General features: G+C 42.1%; 1 protein-coding gene across 3 annotated transcripts in view; it reads left to right on the plus strand.

The window, feature by feature from the left end:
- The window catches only part of LOC119436704 (uncharacterized), a 119756-nt gene that overhangs the window by 77977 nt on the left and 18602 nt on the right, over nucleotides 1–23177 (plus strand). For 2 of the 3 annotated variants that reach the window (XM_037703670.2, XM_037703673.2), the window contains 6 exons: nucleotides 1643–1725; nucleotides 3524–3704; nucleotides 4003–4157; nucleotides 6912–6992; nucleotides 11165–11290; nucleotides 16288–16593. In XM_037703670.2, the coding sequence (XP_037559598.1) occupies nucleotides 1643–1725; nucleotides 3524–3704; nucleotides 4003–4157; nucleotides 6912–6992; nucleotides 11165–11290; nucleotides 16288–16326 (665 nt within the window). In that variant the 3' untranslated portion in view covers nucleotides 16327–16593. Of the gene's footprint in view, nucleotides 1–1642; nucleotides 1726–3523; nucleotides 3705–4002; nucleotides 4158–6911; nucleotides 6993–11164; nucleotides 11291–16287; nucleotides 16594–23177 lie in introns of those variants that run through there. The other variant, XR_007464674.1, reaches the window with a different exon arrangement.

Genomic DNA, 23177 nt, shown 5'->3' on the forward strand with positions numbered 1-23177 from the left:
TAGCAGTATCACTCAACGCCACAGGAAGTTTCGTTAGCGAGTTTGACACCAAGTAAGCATGTTTTCTTACGTTTTGGGGCTTGCTTTGGATGATACGATTTTTGGATGATACGTTTTATTTTCTGGTTCCTGCGAAGATCGTATCAACGAGGTTCCACTGTACTCGGTGAAAAAAAGGTGCAACATTAAGCCCAAAAATCGTGAGATGGGGCTTGTTTGTCACTGCTCTCACAACTTTTCTTGTTGTGTCCAGTCGCACTAAATTTTAAATAAATTTTGAAACTTATGCAAGTTGCCTCATTCTGTTTAATCTATAAAATAAAGTGAATTTCACAAAACGGGTTTAGTGGGCTGTGTTCCTTAGGAAATCATAATTTATCCTCAGATGCACAGCAGGAGTCATTAACTGAGGTTATACATGCCTAAAGCACAGTATTTGGCACCTATATATGCCCTAAATTACAGCTTTAGTGCCTGTTATAGGCACCTAAAGCAGCATTTCTTAGTGTCTAAAAATCCGGTCTCTAGTCATGACACAGAAGGTGGTCACATGGGAGCAGGACATCGCAATGTTTTGGCACTCGCTCCAGCTCGCTGGGTGGTCTGCTATGCTGCTACTCATTGCATGGTCTGATGTAGCAGCCTAACAAACCACCTAGGACCATACCACTGCCGACTATACATTCAAACCTTGTTATAACGAAATGGGATGTAACAAAATAATGGATATAACAAAGTAAGTGAAATTCCCCTTGAAATCCTTATAGAGATTCATTGTGCGGTACATGCAATAATAGAAATAACGAAGTAATGGATATAGCAAAGTAATTCTGGCTAACCCTTCAGCTTCGTTATAACGAGGTTTTATTATATATAAAGGTTGAAATTTCAAATGGTGTGGACCATCTAGCATGGGTGCAGACTGTACATCATATAAATTTTTAAACATTGTAGGCATGTTGAAATAAAAAAAGGCCTGGCTGCATCTGCAACTTTTTACCATGCTAATTACTACATAATAAAAGCCACTGCACAATGATTGTTGCTGTTCAAAAGCTATCTTTCCAGCTGATACTGGCAACTCTTGATTGGCAAGCAAATGCTGCTTGCGATATGTAAAGTGGCTGCTTTTCAGTGCTTTGATTTTTATGCACATATGCAGTATCTCATTGATTTAAATGAATTAGTAAATATGTTAATGCATAAATGACGTGAGAATGAAATTTTTGCCTAGCAACTGTATACTTTTTGTGGGCAGGCTGAAAAATAGAAATTATTTTCAGGCAGGAAGTTTTCCCTGTGGACTACTATGGATGCGTATTGTGAATAATTTTTTTTTTCATCGCCCAAGTTTGCCATGTGGACTATAGTCCTTAAAATACAATATTTATGAGCAGCCATGTGATCTCCGTGGTGTGACAGGTGTTATTTCATAGAGTGGGTGTCATTTTCTTTCAGACGGCAAGCTTGAATGTTAACATGAACAGTGAACACTCAATCTTGGCTATTATTACAAGCTTGATGTCAAAAGTTTGTAAATTTGAGTGCAAGGTGCACAGTTCTCTCCCACTTGAAGTTGTACCAACTTTCAGGTAGATACGAACATTTTCTGACAAGATGCTTTTTTTTTCTTCTCTTTTAGCTCCTGGAGGAGATATAGAGTGCACTTTCTGCCAGTATGCTCTTCACTTTATCCAGAATGAGCTTGTGGACAGTAGCACTGAGGTGACTTACACAATTTTGCCACACTGCTGTCTTAGACTGAGGTTCTGTGCTTGAGACCTAGCTTTAAGCATGGTTGGAATTGTTTTGGCAGTTGCTTTCAGTGAAACATTATTGTTCTGTATCATCTTTTGGTCTCTCGTTATATATGGCCAAACCTCAATACTATTATGAAAACGGACGTAATATGGAATGTTCCTTCTGATATCGGCATGTAGCAAATATATGCTTGTAACGAATATCAGTTATAGCAAAGTTATTTTCATGTCGGGTACAACTTAATTTAGGAAGGTTCAATTGTATACCAAAAAAAAAAGGAAAAGCTGGTTATATTTGTAGAAAAGCAGTGTTTACTAATTCTACAGGTGCCCGTAAAGTAAGGCATCCTTAGTTGGTTACCGAACAAGACTTTTGCTGCCATTAACACTGCAACAATGGCTCACCTCTTTAGGTAGCAAAGAGACTTCCTGCAGCAACAAATACTTTTTCAATTAAAAGAGAGGTTACTGGAATTGTGCTGTGTTTCTGGCCCAGTGTGTCGGTGCTTGATGCTTGTAGCAGACAGCCAGCACTTTGGTTAGTGTTCACTGCATGCTTACTCTAGTACTAATCCTAGTATGCCTGCACTATACATGACCATTATTTAATATCTCAGGATATTGAATGTTTATTTCTCAAATCACTTACAAATGGAGTAAAAAGACCTCTTTGACGAATATGCCTGCGTGCATGTGTATAAATTTTGCTAAACTGGAGGCTGGAGCAACCAGCTAAATATTTTTGTGATGTTGCAAATTGACCCGTGCAAAAGTATTAATAGCTAAGTTTTGGAATATGTTTACTGCTTGTTTTTACGCCTAACGGTTTAAATTCTTCCAACGAATATTCAGGCGTTGCTGTTTACTGTAGTTGTGCAAACCTTTAGTGAAAGAGGGTAATTATCTTCTCAGCTTTTGCAATGCAGCCAAATCTCCTCGTAACAAAGTTGCACCTGATGCAATAATAGCTTTGTTATATTTGATATTCGTTATAAGCATACACACTGATATTGCTATAAAAAATTGATGAATTTTAGATTCAGTTCATTATATCAGATAACTCATTATGTCCGTGTTTGTTATATCGAGTTCGACTGTACTCTTAAAAATAAGAAGACGATGATGTAGCAAGAGAAAAGAAAGGGGGAAAAAAAAAAGAAAGCCGTTGTAAGGGAGCCTGCAAATCGTATCTCGACAAGGTCTTTCAGTCAGCCTACCGGCAATATGTTTTTCAGGCCAGAAGCTATACACAACCACATCTTTGAGGTCGACAGTGTCGTCATCCAGCATCTTCTACGTTTTTACTTCCTTTTTGTTCATTAGACGTGATTGTAAGTTTGAGTGACACGCTTCTTTGTATTAATGGTTTGCGTACTGCTGTTTGCAGTCCTTCTCAAAGGAGGAGAATGAGTGCTTAGAGGCTTACTTTCTTTGTTGGAAAGGGAGTTTCACATTGCTGCTATTGTGTGCAAGTTTGAAGATTAACTTAAAGTTTCTCTCTGCTGAAAATTTTACTGCAGCATGGATGTGATTGATACTTTGAATGAACTTGATCTTTTAACAGTTTTGGCAAGTGATTTTTATGCACATATTGCTCTGCAAGTTCTTTTTGCATTATAGTGGGAAGCGATCTTTTGCTTGTTCAAGAATGTTAACAGGCTTAATAGTGTGCAGCCAACTGCATTTATAAAGCTGCTGTTGTCATGTGCTGCATGAAATTGACCAGCTGAATGGCCAACCTCATGTTTTTGCTTTTGTCATAGGCTAAAGTGGAAGCTGTACTTGACAAATTGTGCGCCAAACTGCCAGAGGACTTGGCTAAGGAGTGCATGGCATTTGTAGAAGAATATGGACCAGCTGTCATGGTTCTCCTTGCTCAGGAGATAGATCCCAGCATAGTGTGTGTGGCTGTCAAGGCCTGTCCCAAGGACGGGCTCAAGAAACGTAAGTGTTTTCTAAAGCTCACTGACCTTGAATGTGGCTCATGTAAGAGAAGATATAGTATAACGTAGGTATTGAATGTGGCTTATGTAAGAGAAGATATAGTATAACGTAAGTATTTCTGTGTCAGATGTGACTCGGTTATGACGAGGTTCAACTGCATTTCTAAGCTGGCATTGGGCATTGAAACTAGCTATATTTTGGACCAGCTTGTACTAGGGCTACATTGGCAAAGTGCTGGTATTGTGTTTGCTTTACCACTTGAACATTCTGATTGATAACATTGTCTTTGTTGACTCAGAATCTGACGTGAAGCTGAAGCTGAATGAGTGTGCCAGCTGCACGGCTGCAATCGGCTATGTTGAGCAAGTACTTAAGGACACCAAGAACGATCAGGAGGTTGCCAAACAATTGGCAAACGCCTGTGAACACGTGCCTAAGACACTTCAGTCTCAGGTAATGGCTGCATTCTGCAATTGTTTGTTTAAAGGTATTGGTACATGGTAGCTGTGAAAAAAAAACAAAAACAGTTCACATCTTTCTTGTGCATCCTACAACTGAAGGTGTTCTCGGTCTCTGGCTGTGTAACCACCATTCTGAATCCCTGTTTTATGATGTATAAACTGGAAGAAAATGTTGTTTATTGGTGTGCATCTCACTATTATGTAGTAAGTTGGTTAGTGCGGAACTTATGAATGCTCACTGTTAATATGTAAGGTAAGCTTGAAAGAGCACTGTGTTCCTCTTTTTCAAGCATTTCAGTCATGTAGGGATGTGCCTAGAATGAAGAGCTATTTGCAAGGTTCTTTTTATTTGTTCTGTGCTTCCTCTACGTGCAGACAGAAAATGTGCTTAGAGTCAAGGGCCCATGGTAAACAGATTATCTTATTTGCTGCATATGGTTGCTACTTATATGTGGCTTCTGGTTGTACATACTGTTGTTACCAAAAATTGAGCCCCTCGGTTCCCCCAATTTTTCTCACTCATTGCATAGTGAGAGTCCCTAGACTCTGGCACCCTTGATGCCTTGAGGTAGCATATGAGGGTTTATTGGCCTGTGCCTAAGATTCTAAGAGGTTGAAAAGGTGTTCCACCTCCACCACCAGCTACCATTGTAGCTCAGTTGAGCATCACATGCATCATGCAGAGGTTGTGGCCTTAGCTCCCATTGGCAGAAGGTTCTTTTTGATGTGAAAGCGTCAAATGGCCCATTGAGTGAAAAAGCTGGCGTCTATCGTCTGTAGCAGCAAAATGGCACCTTAATTCGCATTGCCATTGGCTGCGATGCCACGTCATGAGTGCGCCTCAATGGAGCACTGCGGGCGAAAAGGAACACCTGCAGCTACACTAGCGTGCCAGGTGTTGTTTGAGGGGAAGGGGCATCACCACAACGCCACGTCACCCTCGCTTTTGCTCTCGGAAGCCGGCGTGCGGTCCGTATCTCTCTCTCTCTCACCCCCACTGGGCTTAGCTGCTGCATGCACCTGCCGGCCTTGGTGGCCGCTGCTGCTTCCTCAGTCTCTGGTCGCGCAGAACGTTGGTGGCATGAGGCGTTAGTACTGCAGGCTGCTGCTGCTATTTGCGGGCTCGGGCAGCACATACCGCTATATGGTATATTACTTGTAGTGCAAAACTCGAAGGACTGCTCAGCGGTGTTCAATTGGACATAATGCTTTCACATTCACAACTCGTAAGAAGCACTTAGGTATCCTTGGATTTTTTCTTCCACTTTCATTTAACTTTTCTTTTATTGAGAAAATAAAGCCTACTGAAAATTTAACCCCCTTCATAATTAATTCTACATTTTAAGCTAAGCTTTAGAGGCTCACAAGTGGTGGTGGTGGTGGTGGTGTCACGCTGAAAAGTGGGCCAATCCTGGTGGTAGTGCAGAAAGGGTCCAAGCTCAGTGGCACATACCAGGGACAAAAAGAAAGAGAGAGAAAGAAAATCGCCAGAATGGTCAGATACACACACGACAAGCTTCGCTTACCCCAATTTTCTCGACAGGGGAAGGGCTGGTGATTTTTCAGTAAAAAAAAATCTGTTAATTTTTCCTAGGCTTTTTCTGGCTTCATTAACTGTGGCTTCATATAGTTGGAACTAGTAATAATTAAAAAAATGGAACCCCTCGGTTTCCCTAATTGTGCTCATTATTTGTTCCCATGAAGCTCGTGAGTTGATCTTACACCTTGGATTTCACATGTGCTTCTTAGGTTGCTTGTGTTTTATCATTGCTTACCTATTAGTATGCTGTCTTGTTTTTTTATTGTCCCTCCTCCCCCACCAGCAACCTTCGGTCCTCCCTTTTCTTAATAAAAGAATTCATCCATTCATTCTTTTTTTATACACATCCCTGGTTTTAACCATATAAATTCGACACTGAAACTAGTTTAGCTAGAATGTAAGCGGTATAAATTGCTCATCTTAACAGTCACATGTGCTACCCATAAATAAGTTATCATGGAATTACTTACCAGATACTGATGGTGCAGTATGGAAAGGGAGGGGAGGGGGTATCTCTGGCATGCTTTTTTCGTCCTCTGTGCCATGTCTGTGTCATGTCTTGACCGTGTACAGAAGTGGCTACAAGTCAGTGCCATTGATTGTGAGAAAAGCAAGCAGTATGACAGTATGATAGGGGTGGGGGATGTTGAAATGAAGAAGAGACACATACTTCTGGCAGCGCTAATAGCTCCTAATGGACTATTGCATGTGGCTACAAAGTGCACATGCTGCTGCTTCTGCAGTGCTTTTGAGCAGGGACTTGTGCAGATTCACAACAGTCTAAAGAGCATTCTGGCATTGCCTAGGGAACTCTTGTTGGGTTTGTCTGTAGTAAATTCTTAAATATTTGTGAGTGTTACAGTAGAAAAGGTTTAGCAGCCTTCAGGGCCTTCAAAAGCTTCGTAAACTCATTGGGAAAGTTTAATCTTCAATGGTGAAAAGCAGCCCTTAGCAACACGTGCCAGGATGATTACTCTTTTTTTTAACATGCGAAACTTTGGCTTGATAAATGGTCTTTGCTTGTTGATATTGTGGCTTTCTAAATTCTAGGGCAACAAAATTGCTTGGCAGTCTAAAGGCAATCTTTGTATATACAAAGTATTTTTCCTGGATCTGATGCTTTAATGTTTGACCAGCGGTCTGCCCTGCATTCTGATTTTGGTTCTGCAATCTAAAGGGATGCACTATTTTTCCATTCTTGTGTAGTGCAAGGCCGTGATTGAAAGCTATGGGCCAGCACTTCTCCAGACAATTGCGCAGTTTGGCAGTGCCCAGAAAGCGTGTGAGGTGAGTCTTGTTGGGCATTATGCTTCTCCACGCAAGTTGTTTCATCAAGGCATGCTAAAAGTTTCCTGCACCAATGTGCAATCTAAATAGCGTAATTGGAAATGGAACATTAGCTGCACTGGTATACCCAGAATCACTGTGACTTTAGACATACAGCTGTTGTCACAGTGCCAAGTCTCCTCTATATGCTAATTTTACCTCAATACAGCAGAAATATATGAGAGCCAATAGGATTGCAAACAGTGGAACAGCACCTGTCAAGTATCTTGCAATGTTCGGTAGTCAACTAATATACATTAGCACACGTCATCTTCATACAGTCGGGTACCGCTACAACGAAATTCACAGGACACACGAAAAATTTCGTTGTGGCAGAACTTTGTCGACGCAAAATTAGTATGTACTATATACGTACGCCAAATGGCAAAGCCACGAATGAAACTGAAACCATCGTCCGGGAAATCTTTGCGAAGGCGTGGGGGCAAAGGTTGAGAGGTACCGAAGGCGGTCAATAAAGTGTCAGCTTCACGACTGAATGCATTTCGCCTCGCTCTTACAGCATTTTTCGTACATGGCTGCCGACGCCTAACCCAATATGCGTGCCCGGCTGATCGCGAAACACTCATTTTGCGGCACATACACTGCCGCATTCAAGCGGTATGAATTATCACAATTTCACTGCATATTTATGACAGTCAGCAAGCTTGGCAAGCTTGCGATTACCGGAAGTTTTATTTCCAGAAGTCGGTCAGCCTGGATTTCTTATGCTTCACGGCAAGCAAGGGTGTTACACGAGTCTTACAGTTCATTAAAAGAGCCATCGCAATGTCATTGTCGTGGGCTCTGATAACTTTTCTGATGAGGTCAAAAGGATCCATTACTTTCAAAGCAGTTGCCGGAGTCGGTGTGTCTACCGGATTATCATTTTCCACAGACGACAAGACGTTGGCATCTTGTTGACAACAGCCGCTGCAGCACGACCGTGCAGGCACCGTATCTTGAAAGCGATCTGTGACGTGCACAAAGTGCGTGCCCACGTGGGCCTTTATCTTCAATCTGCGATGTGGGCAAAGTGTTACTAGTGCCGGTAGAGTCGTGTGCGCTGTACTTTCGACGTTTAGTTCGTGTTAAAGCGAGAGACGGCACGGAGGTCAATTTGCTCGCTGCTATTGCCGCGCCTCCTCACTCCCAGTGTGTTGGCAGTGAGTCTCCGCGGTCGTCGCCCGAGGTGTGTTCATGTTTACCTGTGCGCGCGTGACACCGTGCTTGGTAATTTATTTAGTAAGCGAATGTTTACACGTTTATACGGCCGATAAAACTAATACGTATCCTTAGTTCGTATAGCTGTCTACTAATCTGCAATCGCAATCGATCCTTCGCCTTTGGGGCAAAACTGTGAAATTTTTCCCTTCCGTTTTCTGCCTTGGTGATCATATGCGCCTCCTCCTCCTTGAGAGAGAGAAATTTACACTTACGATTCTTCGTTGGCGTAGCCATTTCGACCAGGCAAACACCACAGAGAAAACTGCAGTGATTGTGGTGATACCGTGCAGTCTCGCGCAGGCGCGTGATGACCACGCGTGGCTTGGGGCTGCAGTGGCTCAAATCGGTACTTTGAATTTGATTTCGTTCACGAAAACCTCGTTCAAGCAGACATACGATCGTCACAGCTTTGGAAGGGCCTTCTAATGTGACTACTCGGCAGTTCCAATTTTAGTTCAGTCCCAGTTTCGTTTTCGAAAAGTTCGTTGAAGTGGAAATACCGAATAAAATGCCTTCGTTATGAAGGTACTTTTTTGTGTTACTTTCTATGGGCAGCTGACGGGGAATTGGAAAATTTTCGTTGTGGCGGAAATTTCGTTATAGCGGCGTTCGTTGTAGGGGGATTCGACTGTAGTTCTCATGATGTCCTACAGAAAAGCTGCATTTGGTATTTACAGTTATGGAACTTTTCGAAACCAAACTTCTAGCTACTGCTTTTTTGAGCCGTTTCTTTTTTTTTTTTACTTTGTTGTAAAAGTGGTTAAGGCATCTTATTAATAAAAAAGATCTTTGAAATAGCCAATTGCCACCACAAGAATGAAATTCAACTAGAAATAAGAGCAAAAAAAGTTGCGTAGGCACTCATGTAAAAAAAACTTCTGTGTAATCATGCATATGCTTGCATGTAGTATGGCAACCTTGGTAGCAATTTTTTATGCTCCATTTGATTCATTTGAGTGCCTAGTGCATTCTGATTCAAAGTATAATGAATCTCGAAAACAAAACATGGGTTCCCGCACTAGCTGCTCATGATGTCATGGATTTGGACAGTATTAGCTCGGGTCTAATTAATAGTTCATAGGTAAACATAAATAAAGTTGCATTCTAAAGGAAACAAAGATTTGACATTGTGAGTCTTGCAAATATTTTCTGCATAGAAATGGGCCCAAAGATGCCAAAATTGCTGCGAGATTCATTACATACTAACACTGACGTGTGGGCAATGAGGTTTCTGTGGAAGAGTCTAAAAGGGACACATTTGCCTTCATTTTCTTTGCTACTCATAAACTGCAAAATTTGGCTGATATGTTCACAGCAGCATATGCTATCCGCGGACTGTTTTTTCACCAAGCCCAAGGGGTGGTTCAGGGCCACTTTAAAGGGAGTTATTACCAAATTAGTACGCCAGCACTGATTACAGCTCAGGTCTAGCATGTGAAAGGTCTGTAAAATATTTTTTTCATCAATAGAATTTCTGTTGAGTAGAATAAAGTGGTTTTTTTCCCCCTCTGAAACTAATGAATTAGTGAGGTTTTGTTGTACTGAATACCAATGAGGTTCTCAGATTAGTAGTGGACCTGTGTTTTGCGGCAATCGTTTATTGAACGAAAAGATTTTCTTTCCAGTTTTTAAAATTTAGAAAGGCTAAACCAACTTTACCACAGTTGGGTTATTGTAAGGCCAATCTGTGTGACAAACGAAAGGACCGTGCATCTCGTGACTCGACCACCGCCCTGCGCGTAGCTAGCACCGACAGTAAAAAGCAGGCACTGTCTGTGCCATTCCATTGTCAGGTTCAGAGTGATTTGCCACCTGTCAAAGTATCGGAAATCTAGAGGGTCACGGCAAGTTCGCGCGACGCTCACTTGGGCGGCATCGAGCACGAGGGGCTCCGTGGCGTACACGACATGTGGCACTGCACAGGTCTACATATGAAATAGTAGATATCCGGTTCATGAATCGAATTATTCAAACATTCACTATTCGATTCGGTGATATTAGATTATTTGTGCACTCCTATCAAGCAGGTCTATTTTTGAAAGCTTTTCGTGACCACATCCACTTGTACTTCAAACGTATAATTTCGCACGGAGGCTGCTCTATATTTACAGTCTGAAACCAGGCTATTTGCATGGTCTAAAATTTTGTTGCTGTTGGCCTTAAAGCTGGATTCACATGATGGACCAAACTTTTGATGCAATCTGCAGCCTACTTAATGGCACGTGATTGCATTGCAAACACCTAGTCTGTGGCACTCTTATGCACAGCAGGATTTGATGTGTCCAAGGCCTGTTACATCCGGTTCATGAACTGGCAGTTCGATCTGTTGTGTAGATTTGCCTTTTATGAATGCACAACTTTATACCGTTTAAATTCGGCTACTTGTGTTTATTTTTAGGTGTTGCTTTGGAAATTTAGAATGCAAGTAGAAAGGAATGCTTTTATAGTGGAACCTCATTGATATGATTCTGCTGTGGGGTCTCACACGTGCTCATGGGACAAAGGAACGCATAATACATTTTTCAGGATAATACGTTTGTTTTTCTTTTCCCAGTAGTACGATTTGGTTGGATAATATGTTGGATGACACGATTTTCAGATGATACCGTTTTATTTTACGGTTCCCGTGAAAATTGTATCAACGAGATTCCACTGTATTGTCTTTATGGCTCTGTGAGCTGGCACACAATTGGCATAGTTATGTGTTAATGTTAACGCCAGGGTCACATTTTTCAAGGACCGCCTACTATGTTTCACTTAATACTTCTTTGTTTTCTGCATTTCATCTCCTTTTTACAGCCAGCAATTGTTAACTTCTATACATCGGCAAGCAGGGACATGTGGAGTGGTGTACTGTGAGCCTCACGATTACCTGCTTCTAACAGTTTCTCTTGCTCTATTTCATTCAGAAGTTGGATATCTGCTCAGATGATGCTGTGGAATACAAGCATCAGCAGAAGCTAATAGGCAGCAACCCATGCACGCGAGGTCCAGCCCACTGGTGTCAGTCAAAGGAAAATGCTGCAGCTTGCAAGGTAAATTTCCTGGGTTTAGTACCGTAAGCATTATTGTGGAATTTCTTTCACTAAATACTACATTGTACATCTATGAGAATACACCAGGTAGGTCTTTCTTTTCATGAATCGGAGCACACATATATAGACACGTCTTCTTTAGTGAAAAACGAATAGGTAAAACTTAGAAATTATGTGTGGCTGAGATATATGCTGTGTTTCCCATTGTACATCACTGATATGAGTTGTACAAAATTACACTTAGTGTAACACAACTTCTCTTAATATGTTGTAGTCCCATTTTGTCTGCTATTTTTATATGAATCATGGGGAGCAAAGCATATTCCAACCTGTAGTATTCTGAATTGAGTCTCTTCAAAGATGAACAGCTTCATTTTATGTAGTATCCACCTTTAATTCCACTACCATTCAAGCATCAGAGGACAGCTCAGAAGTCAATAGGCATGCAGTGACTCCTGTCTTGTGATCTACTAGGCCCATTCCTTTGTGGGCTGATTTTAGCCTTTCATTTTGTCTTGACACCATTATGCAGTTGAATATGCTTGTTGCACACAGCTGGATACTTTGTAACTATTGTCTGTACTGAGTAATAAAACTGTTCTCCTCTGTATCCTATGCTAAAGGTATGGTAATGAAGTATGCCTGTATTTAACCATCTTTCACTACAGCACATTTAGTATGCCAAGCTATTGATTCCCCTAGGGGTAAGCTGGGTGTGCTCCTGTCATTTCTGCCGCAATTAGTAGTTAGCAGTAGCAGTAGTTTTAACTAAGCTACCGAGAAGCAACTCCCTGCTAGCTCTTTGACCTTGAGCAGTTCTCTCGCTTCATGTCTAACAAATGTTTGACAAAGCAATGTGTTACATGGAAGAAGAAACGGTGTCAGGGATAGAAAAGTGACAGATGTGTAGTAGGAGTGTGCAAGTACTCAGTTTTTCTGTTCGAATGAAATAATAACAGGCCATTTAGTAATTTAATTCAGCTTTCGAATACCTTATATTCTAATTCTGAAAATTTTGAGCTGCCGCACACTGGTGTGGCACCATCAGACTGTATCATGCGAGCATAAATGGCTGAACAGTAAGAAATTGTGCAGTACAAGCGATTGAAACTGAACAATTTTTTGTGTGCAGTGCTGTGTGGCATGGAAAAAATTGTAACCTTGACTACGCTGCCAGCGAATTGTGAGATTAAGTACATTTATTTAGAAAGCAGAGTGCACACGATGCACGTGTTGGTTGGTTAATCTCGAGAAAGTTTTGATGCACGGTCATTGTGTGGCCATCTTATGCCAACGCAGGAACTAGCAATGATGCAAAAATGTGTTAGCTACAGTAAATATGTTATGTTCATGTGGACGTTTTGTGAGTAAAAGTCACCATGTCGGTCATGTTTTGAATTTTATTCTGCAATGTATTCATTTTTATACATTTTGAATGCCAATAACTGGATGTGCCATATTGTGTGACTGAAATCTTGTAAAAGATCATGTTTTATGTTGAATTTGTAACTTGCTACTACAACTAAAAGATAAAGAAAAACTGCACATGGTTGCCTGATAATAATATGCTTTGCATAGTTAGGAGGTGCAGTGCTTATAATTTCTATTAACACCATCTTTTTTTGAACTTTTATGTTCTGTCTAAGTCATACATTATCCTATTTCTGATTTCTTTATTCTGCCTCTGCATATTGATACTACACCTGCATATTAATTAAGCTGCAGGGTTGATGTACATTTGTTTTTGATTGTTTTCTGTGATGCACCAGTTTACTGATACATTGGCCCTGAATACAATAAGTTAATGCACGAGACTTCCCAGAAAGGTAAAAAATATATATATATTTGAATTCGAATTAATATTAAACTACGTACAAGGCTATTTGGCACTGTTTGATTCATGAGTGACGCTGCATGAGTGACGAGATGACGAGAATTCCACTTTCCGCTCCGCTATTGTGCAAAATAGCAACAGCATTTGCTCATTCATTCACTAAATAAAGGCATGTTGATGTAGTAAGCATTTGCTTATTGTTTTCTGGATACCCTTGATTTTTCGGTCCCGTGAAATCCAAATTAACAAGGTTTTACTGTATCTCGAAACTGGTGTCATCCTCGAAATTCATTTCAAGGGGATGCGTCTTGCAAACTCACTCGCTAATTCGTAAATTGCAATATGTGTTGTAAAGTAATTAACTAAGAAGTTCATTAGTCAATTTTTGGTAATTAGTTGAATATGTGTTTCAATTTCTCATGCTACTAATGTCCGCCTCTTCGAATAACCCAGCTCAACGATTAGAATTATGCTACCTACCACAGGCGATCTTAAAAAATTCCAGTAAAGCTTAATTTTGAACACCCTGTATAGTAAGCTCAAGCACAGCATTGAGCACAAGTGAAGCGTCAAGTGACAGCATACACTTCGGACTTGGCCTACATCAATGCACATGCACTGTGCATTCATACTTTGGTTAAGGCATTTTATGAAGGCAATTTCCATAAACTAACGTTCATTTCAGAAACGTCATGTTCCTTGAAGCAAGTAGAAATGCATTGTTAAGGCATTTTATGAAGGCAATTTCCATAAACTAACGTTCATTTCAGAAACGTCATGTTCCTTGAAGCAAGTAGAAATGCATTGCGCATTGAGTGTTAAAATCAAGCAAAAGTAATCATGCTAAAGGTCTGTTGTATCTCTGGCTGTTATCAGGAGGGCAGGGCTAGAAAAGTGGTTTGCTGCTATTGCACATGCTCTGTGCTGCACAGAGACATTAGTGAACACTGGTCACTGCCAGAAAAGTGCAAACTGCTTGTTTGTATTTTATTTGGCGATTTCATAAAAAGGAAGAGCCAGAACAGAGACACAACACTACTTCCTACAAAAGCTCTACTGTCGTTGCACAAAGATATATGCAGTGAAATCTTGTTAATTTGAACTCCAAAGAGTCCAAGAATGCATTCAAAGAAAGTGCGAGTTCAAATGACTAGAGACTACGATTGAGCATCTAGCAGCTACATTGAATGCACCTGACATCCGCCTTTGCTGCAAAGGTTTTGGCCATGGGATGCCACGTCATTATGGTAGGGAATTAACCCTCCTAACAAAATAAAATGTTCGGCGTGGAAATAAAAAAGGGATGCAAGAAAGTGCACCTGTCTGCAGTCTTGTTTGTGCCAGTCTAATGTTTTTTTTTTTTTTTTCTGTTCATTTTAGTAAATGCTTTTTCATGGAATGGCAGTAATACTTTAGTTGTAACTATTGCTGCATCTGTGTTTCTCTTCTGTCCTTATTCTTGCATACCATGAAAAAAAATTACAGAAATAACTCGTAATACATGCACCTGTAATCTTGGACTACATGTATAATGAACTAGATATTTTACAGGTGCTTGGAAAATCCATGTAATATCATCTGCCTGTGATAATAGCTGTAATAGCTTTTGTAAACGTCGCCTTAAAATTGCATGTTAAAGCATAATAGTAGACACTTTTTCCTAAAATTATCATCAGAAAATTGTATGAAAATTGAAACACTAATGAATGAGTCTTCAGGAAATATTGTGTGTATTGTGATGTAACATCACCTATACTGATAGAAATAACTGTTTCATACTGTCACATTATAATGTACTATCGACCAAAAAATTTACGGACCAAGGGATCTGACAAAAAGCTGAATATCCCCGCAGCCTCAAAACGCAGCCTGGTATTCCCATTTCCAGCCTCTACGGGTATATGCGAACAACATTGTGATGTACAGTTTTACTGGCTACTTTTAAAGGCTGCTCGGATATTTAGCGTTTTATGAGATCTCGTGGTCCGTGAACTTTTTTGGTTGATAGTTCATGCTGCGATAACATGGTACCTTTCAACATTTTCTCACCATGCCTAATGGTTATTGATTATATAGCTGATCAGTAGTTGTGGTCCAATTTCCAGGCTATTCATGTGCATTTGGTGTAGCATCGGTTTGTTAATCTACTATAACCTCAACTGCATAGCAATATGGCCTGTGAGACTAGTTAAAACTAACTTAGGGCTAACTTAACATTGGACACGCCACAAACAAATATACAATCAAGGAGGTTTAAAAAAAAATCTGGAGTGGAGCTGCCGTCTCAAAAGTGAAGCCGGACCGCCGCCATCTTACCATAGGCAAGCAATAACGTTAGAAAATAGCGGGGAATATACGAAGCACTTTCTTCCCACTCCGTGCTGTTTTAAAGTGGATAATTTAGCCGTGCAGATATCGTGTACGTCTTCCTTTCTGTCACTGGTTTCAGAAAAAAGCCTGAAGTTATTTTCAAATATTATGGCACATCATGATATTAATACACAGCCAAAGGTAATATTTTAAGCGAAAGGTTCGAGCTTTTAATTTCAAATTAGCCTATCATTTGCAATAACTGACCAAAAGGACGTGAGCTGCTAGCAGATTTCAGCTGTCACGGCCCCCTGTCAGAGTAGAAGTATAGGCAAAGTGTGGTTTCACCTGTGCTGGTAGGAAACTGCGGGGGCTGCTACTCCAGAAATTTTTTTTAAACCTCCTTGTATACAATCATGTTTGTTTTTGTAGGTTTAGCCACTTGGTGCACGTGAAAGTGGTACCCTTGAAGTGAATGTTTCAAGATACAGACTCCCTTCCAAGATATTCTGTATGCTGTGTTGTCATCTTCTTGTGAGGAAGACTATATTTGTTGTGTTTGCAAAATGAATCTAATGTTAACTTCAAATTTTGCTTTGGCATGTGTACCATTTTAGAGGGTACTAATTACGATACATATGTTTTGCAACATATGCATTTATACGTAGGTATGTTGCAGTACTATGTAGAGCGATATTGTTGTTTACAAAATAAATCTAGGAACTCCAAATAATGTGCTCGTTTCTCCAGGGGACGAAAGGGTTTTTGATAATTTGTTTCAAGTGACTGTTTGGTTTCCCTATTAAGACTTACAAATGTTGAAGTGACCCCTTTCTTTTCTTCTCACTTGCAGGCCACCCCGTTTTGCGTGAAAAAGGTCTGGAAGCAGTAGTGCCTCTTCCTAGGTTTTGTTTGATACTCATTTTAAATAGCGCTTGTTGATTAGAATTACGGCACAATGCTACTCACAATTTTTCGTTTTTGTTATATAATTGCGTAGAATGGATAGACTACTTATAAAAACCAAAGCATTTTGTTTTGTTTTCCTTGCTTTTTTATGCCCATTTTCTTTTGGGTACACAATGTTTCCAAGTTGATACTCTTTGTCAGTTTCTGTGAACATTTTGGAAATGGCAATAAACCTTGAATACTGGTTTTACTTGGGTTTCTGATTGGGATGTGGGTTCCTTCATACGCAACCACGAAAGCAGTGCAATTTTTTTTGCACTTTGGTGATAGTCGTTAGGTTTATGTCGCACAAAGGCACACAGATTTAAACTGAAGCAGGCCACTTTTTATGTGTGATGTAAGCAGAGAGTGAAAGCGCACACATCAATACTTGCCAAATTCAGAATGCTAATAATTTTAGCCCTAAAGGCACACTAGGGGCAAATCATAAGTTTGGCTTGAGTGATGGGTCCGGCGAATATCAGCATTTGTTCTGCAGCAAGAGATGACTTAGTCACTGTGAATGTCATGATTGGAGACAGCAGTTTCACCTAAGACAATAGGCAGAGAGATGTCATCTAATGGTTGGGATCATGCTTATCGAGCACTTTAGCATGTGCTAACTTGAATGACTGCGCCACAGTCCCGCAAATATCACCATCAGTGTGAAGTAGCAGCACCACTGAGCTTAAATGTATCTTATTTCACGTTCAAATGCAATGCTATTGTGTAATTATCAATGGTTGACCAGTGTATTATGTACAAAGTGAGAAGAGGTTTATTGGCGGTGTCCTTCAAGGGCGCTTCGAGTTCCAAGTAATAAGAGGAAAATACAATGACATGGGTTACTGGTGTTACAGCTTGCCTCTGGGATGAGCGTCTGTGACATGAAGCCAAGAGCATCACCAAGTGAGCTTCAAATTTATGACTTGGTCTCTGGAGACATTTCAGGCACTTCAAAATACCAAAAGCAATGTCTTTCCACCGAGCAATAAGTTTGAAGTTCAGTTGGCATCGGTCTTTGTGTCATGAACGCTCATCCTGTAGGGGAACCGTAACCCTGGAAATGTACTTGCACAGTAATGGTGCATACCCTGTAATATGTTTACATCATTTTGTAGCCTACAAAAGCACTATTCATTACATAAGTGATGCTTTGGACTTATTGGAGCACCTAAGCTTGAGTTTTAGCTTGTCCATATACTACATAATGCCCTTCATGGAATATTATGTTACAGGGGACATGAACTTGAGCAGCAACCTTGGTGGTGAAGAATTTAACCAGAAATGACACGCAGTCTTCATTGCAGTGACCAATCTTGTTCTACTTGGCTGCTTGTGTTAAGCATTAGCAGTGACGTAATTGTTAAAATGCCGTTCTTTTATTTTCCTTTGATGAGAACACCCATGTAACATAAAAACGTTTCTAACACTGTAGTTTGACAAAGCATGACAAGGTGGTGCTACCAGCGTTATTTCTATTGCCATCCACATATCTGGTAAATGAGTATTTCACAAAGGGTAATAAGTATATGGAAGAGCTAAAACTCTACTAATAATTGCTGTTAGTGTCCTTTTAGGAAAAGAGCATTTTTTGAAGTGATATATGATCTAGCTAGCAGGTGCTCAATCCAGGCATTTCAGGGTGACACTTTAGGCATAACAGCCATAATGCTGATGCAAGGTTGGAGAATGGATGCTGTGAAGGTGCATTTTTACTAGTTCTGTTAAATTTTTTGGAGACTTTTGTGGTGAGTGATTGAAGTTTCATTGGGGCAAATGTACAGTATCTTGGTTGCCAGCAGGTTATGTATGTTTCTTAAAACGGGTAATGGCTTGCCCAAAAGTGGGAAATTAGCTGAGAATTGTGTGGTAGTGCCTTGGCATTGGTGCCATTGCAATGTTAGGAAGTTGCAGATGATCGCGCCCTAGTGGGGAGGAACTGGGCCTGCCGTACCGAGAAAGTAAGGAAGCTTTAGAATTTGTAGCCTTTCGAGTATTGCAGAGCGTGACGTAACAACAATGCTGCGACGCTGCCATCACAGTCCACACTGGCAAAGAAAATAAAAATCCCGAGGGCACCAAAGCACTTCTTATCAGTTGTGAATGCGAAAGCATTAATGTCCAATTGAACGCCGCTGAGCAGTCCTTAGAGTTTTGATGTGGGTTATGTTATCGAGTTTTACAGTTAGCATTGGTGCTGGTTATTTTTTTTAAAGTTTTTACGTTAGAATGTTGGCTGTAGACTGGAATAATTTGGACGATACTGCTGAGAAATAAAGGATGCCGCAAGCCACTGACGTCCTGTGCGACGAGAGACCGAGGAAGCAGCAGTAGCCACCAAGGCGGCAGCCCCGTGCAGCAGCTAAACCCAGTGGGGGTGAGAGAGAGAGATCTGCTCCGTTGAGGTTCCGCTGGTGACGTGGTGTTGCGGCGATGCCCTCTTCCCTCACGCAACACCTGGCACGCAGCGCAGCAGGTGTTCCGATTCGCCTGCTCTGATCTGCTCCATCGAGGTGCGCTCGTGAAGTGGCGTCATAGCCAGTGGAAATTTAGGTGCCGTTTTGCTGCTACAGACGCCGGCTTTTTCGCTCAATGGGCAACTCTATGCTTTCGCATCAAAAAAACTTTACTGGCAGGAATTTTCATGGAAAACAAAATAGGCGTGGCCAAAGGTTATTGTTCGAACCTCTGAACCAGTTTCTGCGGACGGAATTGTAGCATGTGAAATGGGCTTTAGGGGGCGAGATCATATACTAACTATGGGTATGTTAATTTAGGATACTGTACTAGGCTGCTAGGTTCGTAATAATTTAATTTAACATTAGTAAGTAGTGTTGTTGGGCTAGTTGGTGCATAGTGAATAATGTAAAACATTTCAGCGCAAACAAGAAAACAACATGAGAGCTGGCAGAAGTGCCCTTTCCTCTCTCTGATGTCCTTTGTTGCTTGCAGGAAAAACTTGCTCTTCAATGAGGCACCAGAAAGAAAGCTTCTTTTTTCATTTACGCTTAATAATTTATCGAAGGTGTTGATGTCTAGCACAACGGTGGTAACTGCAGAGCTGTGCCATTGTACATATGCAATAAAATAACAGGTTCAAGGCAGAGGAAGAAAACACGCAAGTGGGCACCGAGCAACGCTACGAGAAAACCACATGCTGCCGCATACGGTGCCATGTCATCCGAGTGGAAGTCTCCATACAGCCTGCAGGGCCTTGCAGTGTTTTCATACACCATCAACCTGCACTTAGACTTGCTAACCGAGGCAGTAGTCTCTTCTATGACTTTTGCAAACATTATACATACTCTCTATAGAAGTGGCTTACAATGCTGCTTGTGATGACCGCTGCTGCAAAGAGATTACTGACTATGCCTATTAGTCTCTCACCAGTACGACGTATAGGACGGCAAAGGGCCTGGCAGCGCCCATCCCCCTACAGTCATAGCATTTTACACTCGGAAGCAATGCCAGTTCAAAACTATGTGTGCCTAATCTACTGAGATCATCTGGAAATCATTCTAGAGAGATTCAATAATGCCATCCAGCAGCACTTGTACTTGATATATTTAGGCTTCAGTGATTTTGCTAGGACTGGAATGTTTGGCAGGACATGGCCTATTGTTAGTTGGCAGTGTGTATAGACGGTGATCTGTCCAGCTGCCTGCGTGTGCTCCAGAAGACAGTGCTCTGATTAACGTAAATACGAGCCATCTTGATCCTGCAGACTTTGGTAGATGGCGCAGTTGCACTCCAGGGTGCTCTCCTGTGATCAGGGCAATTAAGTTTGACGAGAACCATGCTGCTAGAAAGATTTACCAGAGAAAATGATTTGTCCGTAGGACATCCGTATCATGTCCTAATGTCCATGTACCTTTTTGGTCGACAAATAGGACATCCGCTGGATGTGCAGTTTGTAATATCCTACTACAGATGTCCCAAGGGACCTTTTTCGGCACGCACGTGAATATTTGTTCTCCAATTGAGGCTTTGTCTCCGAGTTTTCTCATAACAGAATTACGTTTATTGCATGTTTGAGCGCCATACTTTACGAATTTCAGTTAGTTCAATAAACCACGTGGGATTGGCAGAAGGCTTAGAAGAAACAGGAGTATGCTGCACTTTCGCACACGTGCGTGGGTGCGTAACGTGTGCACAAAATGTATCTATTTTTGATGCGTGGGCGCTCTGCCTGTTGCATCTGTCGCACAGCGTGTGCTGCAACCATAATAGACATTTTGGCGAACCCTGTGTAAAAAGCCCTGGCATATATGTCCATAAAGTGTATGCAGCATGTCCACATTATGTACCTTGCGAACATGCAAGGGTTGTCCGCAGGACATGGAAAATGCGGTCAAGCGGTCGTGTGAGGGATGTCCGCAGGTATTCGACACATCCCTAAGATATCCATGTACTGGCAGTGGAAGCCAATAGGATATCCATAGGACGTCATTGTTGTCACTGGGTTGTGAGCAGTTGATTTGCCACCGCTCTGTTATCTGTGAAACAGTTGGTGGTGTCCGGCCAAACTTCTTCAGCCAAGCTCTCGCTGCTTCAGGGCCAGTTTCGTATCTGGTGAGTCTTTTCTAATTGACCGCGCTCTCCTCTAGCAAACCTCGAGCACTGTTATTTGGTGTGTTCCCGCTAAATATTGACTCATTTCGTATGTCGACGTGCATGAACCTGAACCTGGACTACGTTATTTATAATACGGAGTCTAACGTCCGTATGTGCCATATAAAAAAGGAATTAATGTGAGAGCCCGGCAAAAAACGATGGGGCTTTCGCGTCACTTTAAGAGAAGCCGGGCGCCGGTGCGCAGCCGTGTTGTCCTGGCACTCTGTCCCGCACCCCCAGCGCCTTACGCCTCCTCTCCGCTATCGCGCGTCTGCGCTTGATAAGCCCGGTCGTGCCTGGCGCGCGGACGCCCAGCCCAAGGGTGATATTACGACAGTTTTAATTAGGTGTCCGCAACAGGTCGGCGTACGCAGGCAACGCGCGGAGGTCACAGTGCGGATGCGCAGTCAACGTCTATTTAGGAGGCGTTGGCGCAGTACACAGGAGCACGCAGGGTCTCTTGCGTGCGCCCGCAGCTTTTCCAAAGCTGCGTCTTGTATGGGTGTTCTGTGGCTGCGTAGCGTCCGCTGGTAGCGTCCGCTGCGTGCTCAGAGGGACGCTCGCGTGTCCACGAGAGCGCGGTTTCGATCCGCCTCCGGCCTTGATTGCGTTGCGATTTTCAAAACGCGTGGCTCCGCGAGATTTTCGTGGCAGATAGGCCAAATTGTGGCTTGACATTTTCAGAAGCTGGCGTATGGTGCTCCTGAGTAGCACATTACCGTGCAAGCTATTGCGTCCGGCCAACTATTTCCAGTTTCCAGTGCGCGCGCTTCGCTTACGTCTACGTGCGCACGACCTCGCGCGCTGCGTACGTGGGCGGTTGCGGATGCCGAACTAAAACTGTCTTCCCGAAATTTTACCGGACGCGCGGTTTCTACGGACGACAGCGTTCCTGGCACTCTACTAAGGCATCCTGCTTGGCACTGCGCCAACTGTTGAATGAATGCTGTCGCTCGTAGACGCCGATGTGTACGGGTGCGCTATTAAGCATAACATTGCAGGAAACTCTGTGCTATTTAGGACAGTGTCAAATTCCCCCAAATTGCCGAATTCTGCAATGGCGACATTTTGAGCCAATCATAGGGGCCGTTGCAGCACTCTGGGCCAATCAGAGCTGACAAGAAGGTGAATTTGACGTACAGTATGGTGGAATTAGACAATGTCCAGAATAGAAGCCCGGTGTTGTATAGAGCCACGCAAGTCTCGCGAAAGTGAAAGTATCCCCGAAAATGATTGTTTAAATTGATTGTCCATGAATACGGCCTCCGAATTAGCAACTGACGCCGCGTGTGACCATGGTGTGAGCGTTCCTAGGACTAGGATCTGAGAATGGGCTCGCAACATGAAACGCGCCCCCATGTGACTTCGGCCGCACACTTTCCTTCCGCGCGCCGTGTAGGCACGGAATGTCCAAAAGCTTTACAATATGACTCTTATGGGCTTTCCTCCAGCTTGAAATCATGTAGGGGGGTGGTCGTAATGTAAATCAGCCGCTGAAGTTGGTGCACTGGTAGACGAGAGGGAAAAAAAAGAAAGAAAAAGAAACGATTGAACTCAATTGTAAGCCGAAACCGTATATAGAACACAAATTTAGTTCAGTGGAAGCATACCAGAGATGCATCCGACAGCAGCAGCGCTGGTGACATTTTGTGACGCTGTGATCAATCATATAAAAGTTATTGTGTAGAGCAGCTCTTTGCGAAAAGAAAAATGGACGAAAATACTTACATTGCGATTACATGACTGAAGACTCATTTACATCAGTAGACGCTCTTATTAAATATGTCATCGCAATGTAAATTTTGTGCGTTTCCTGATACTTGCGTCACACAGTGCACTTTCGATCACGATCGAGACCGATTGAGGTTGGTTCATTTGCGCAAGCTACTGGAAGGGAGCCCATCACGGTCGGGAAATTCGATTCCGATCAGGCTCAATTGCTATGGAAAGTGGCCGTTCGACATCTCTCTAACTGTCCCAGGATTCTACGCTTAGCACGCCTTGCGGTATAAGTCTACGTTGGCTCTCTAATCTGGGCGGTACTTAAGTCGCAAGCGACATGCTGGACGAAAGCAGCAACCACTTTAATTAAAGTTTCATCGTGACCTTCTGACCTGCTATTATTTCGACAAGTTGCAAGGAAAGTATTTTTCGAACTTCGATCTTATCCTTAGTCGT

This window comes from Dermacentor silvarum, chromosome 1, assembly GCF_013339745.2.
Source record: "Dermacentor silvarum isolate Dsil-2018 chromosome 1, BIME_Dsil_1.4, whole genome shotgun sequence".
In the NCBI taxonomy this organism is placed as follows: domain Eukaryota; kingdom Metazoa; phylum Arthropoda; class Arachnida; order Ixodida; family Ixodidae; genus Dermacentor; species Dermacentor silvarum.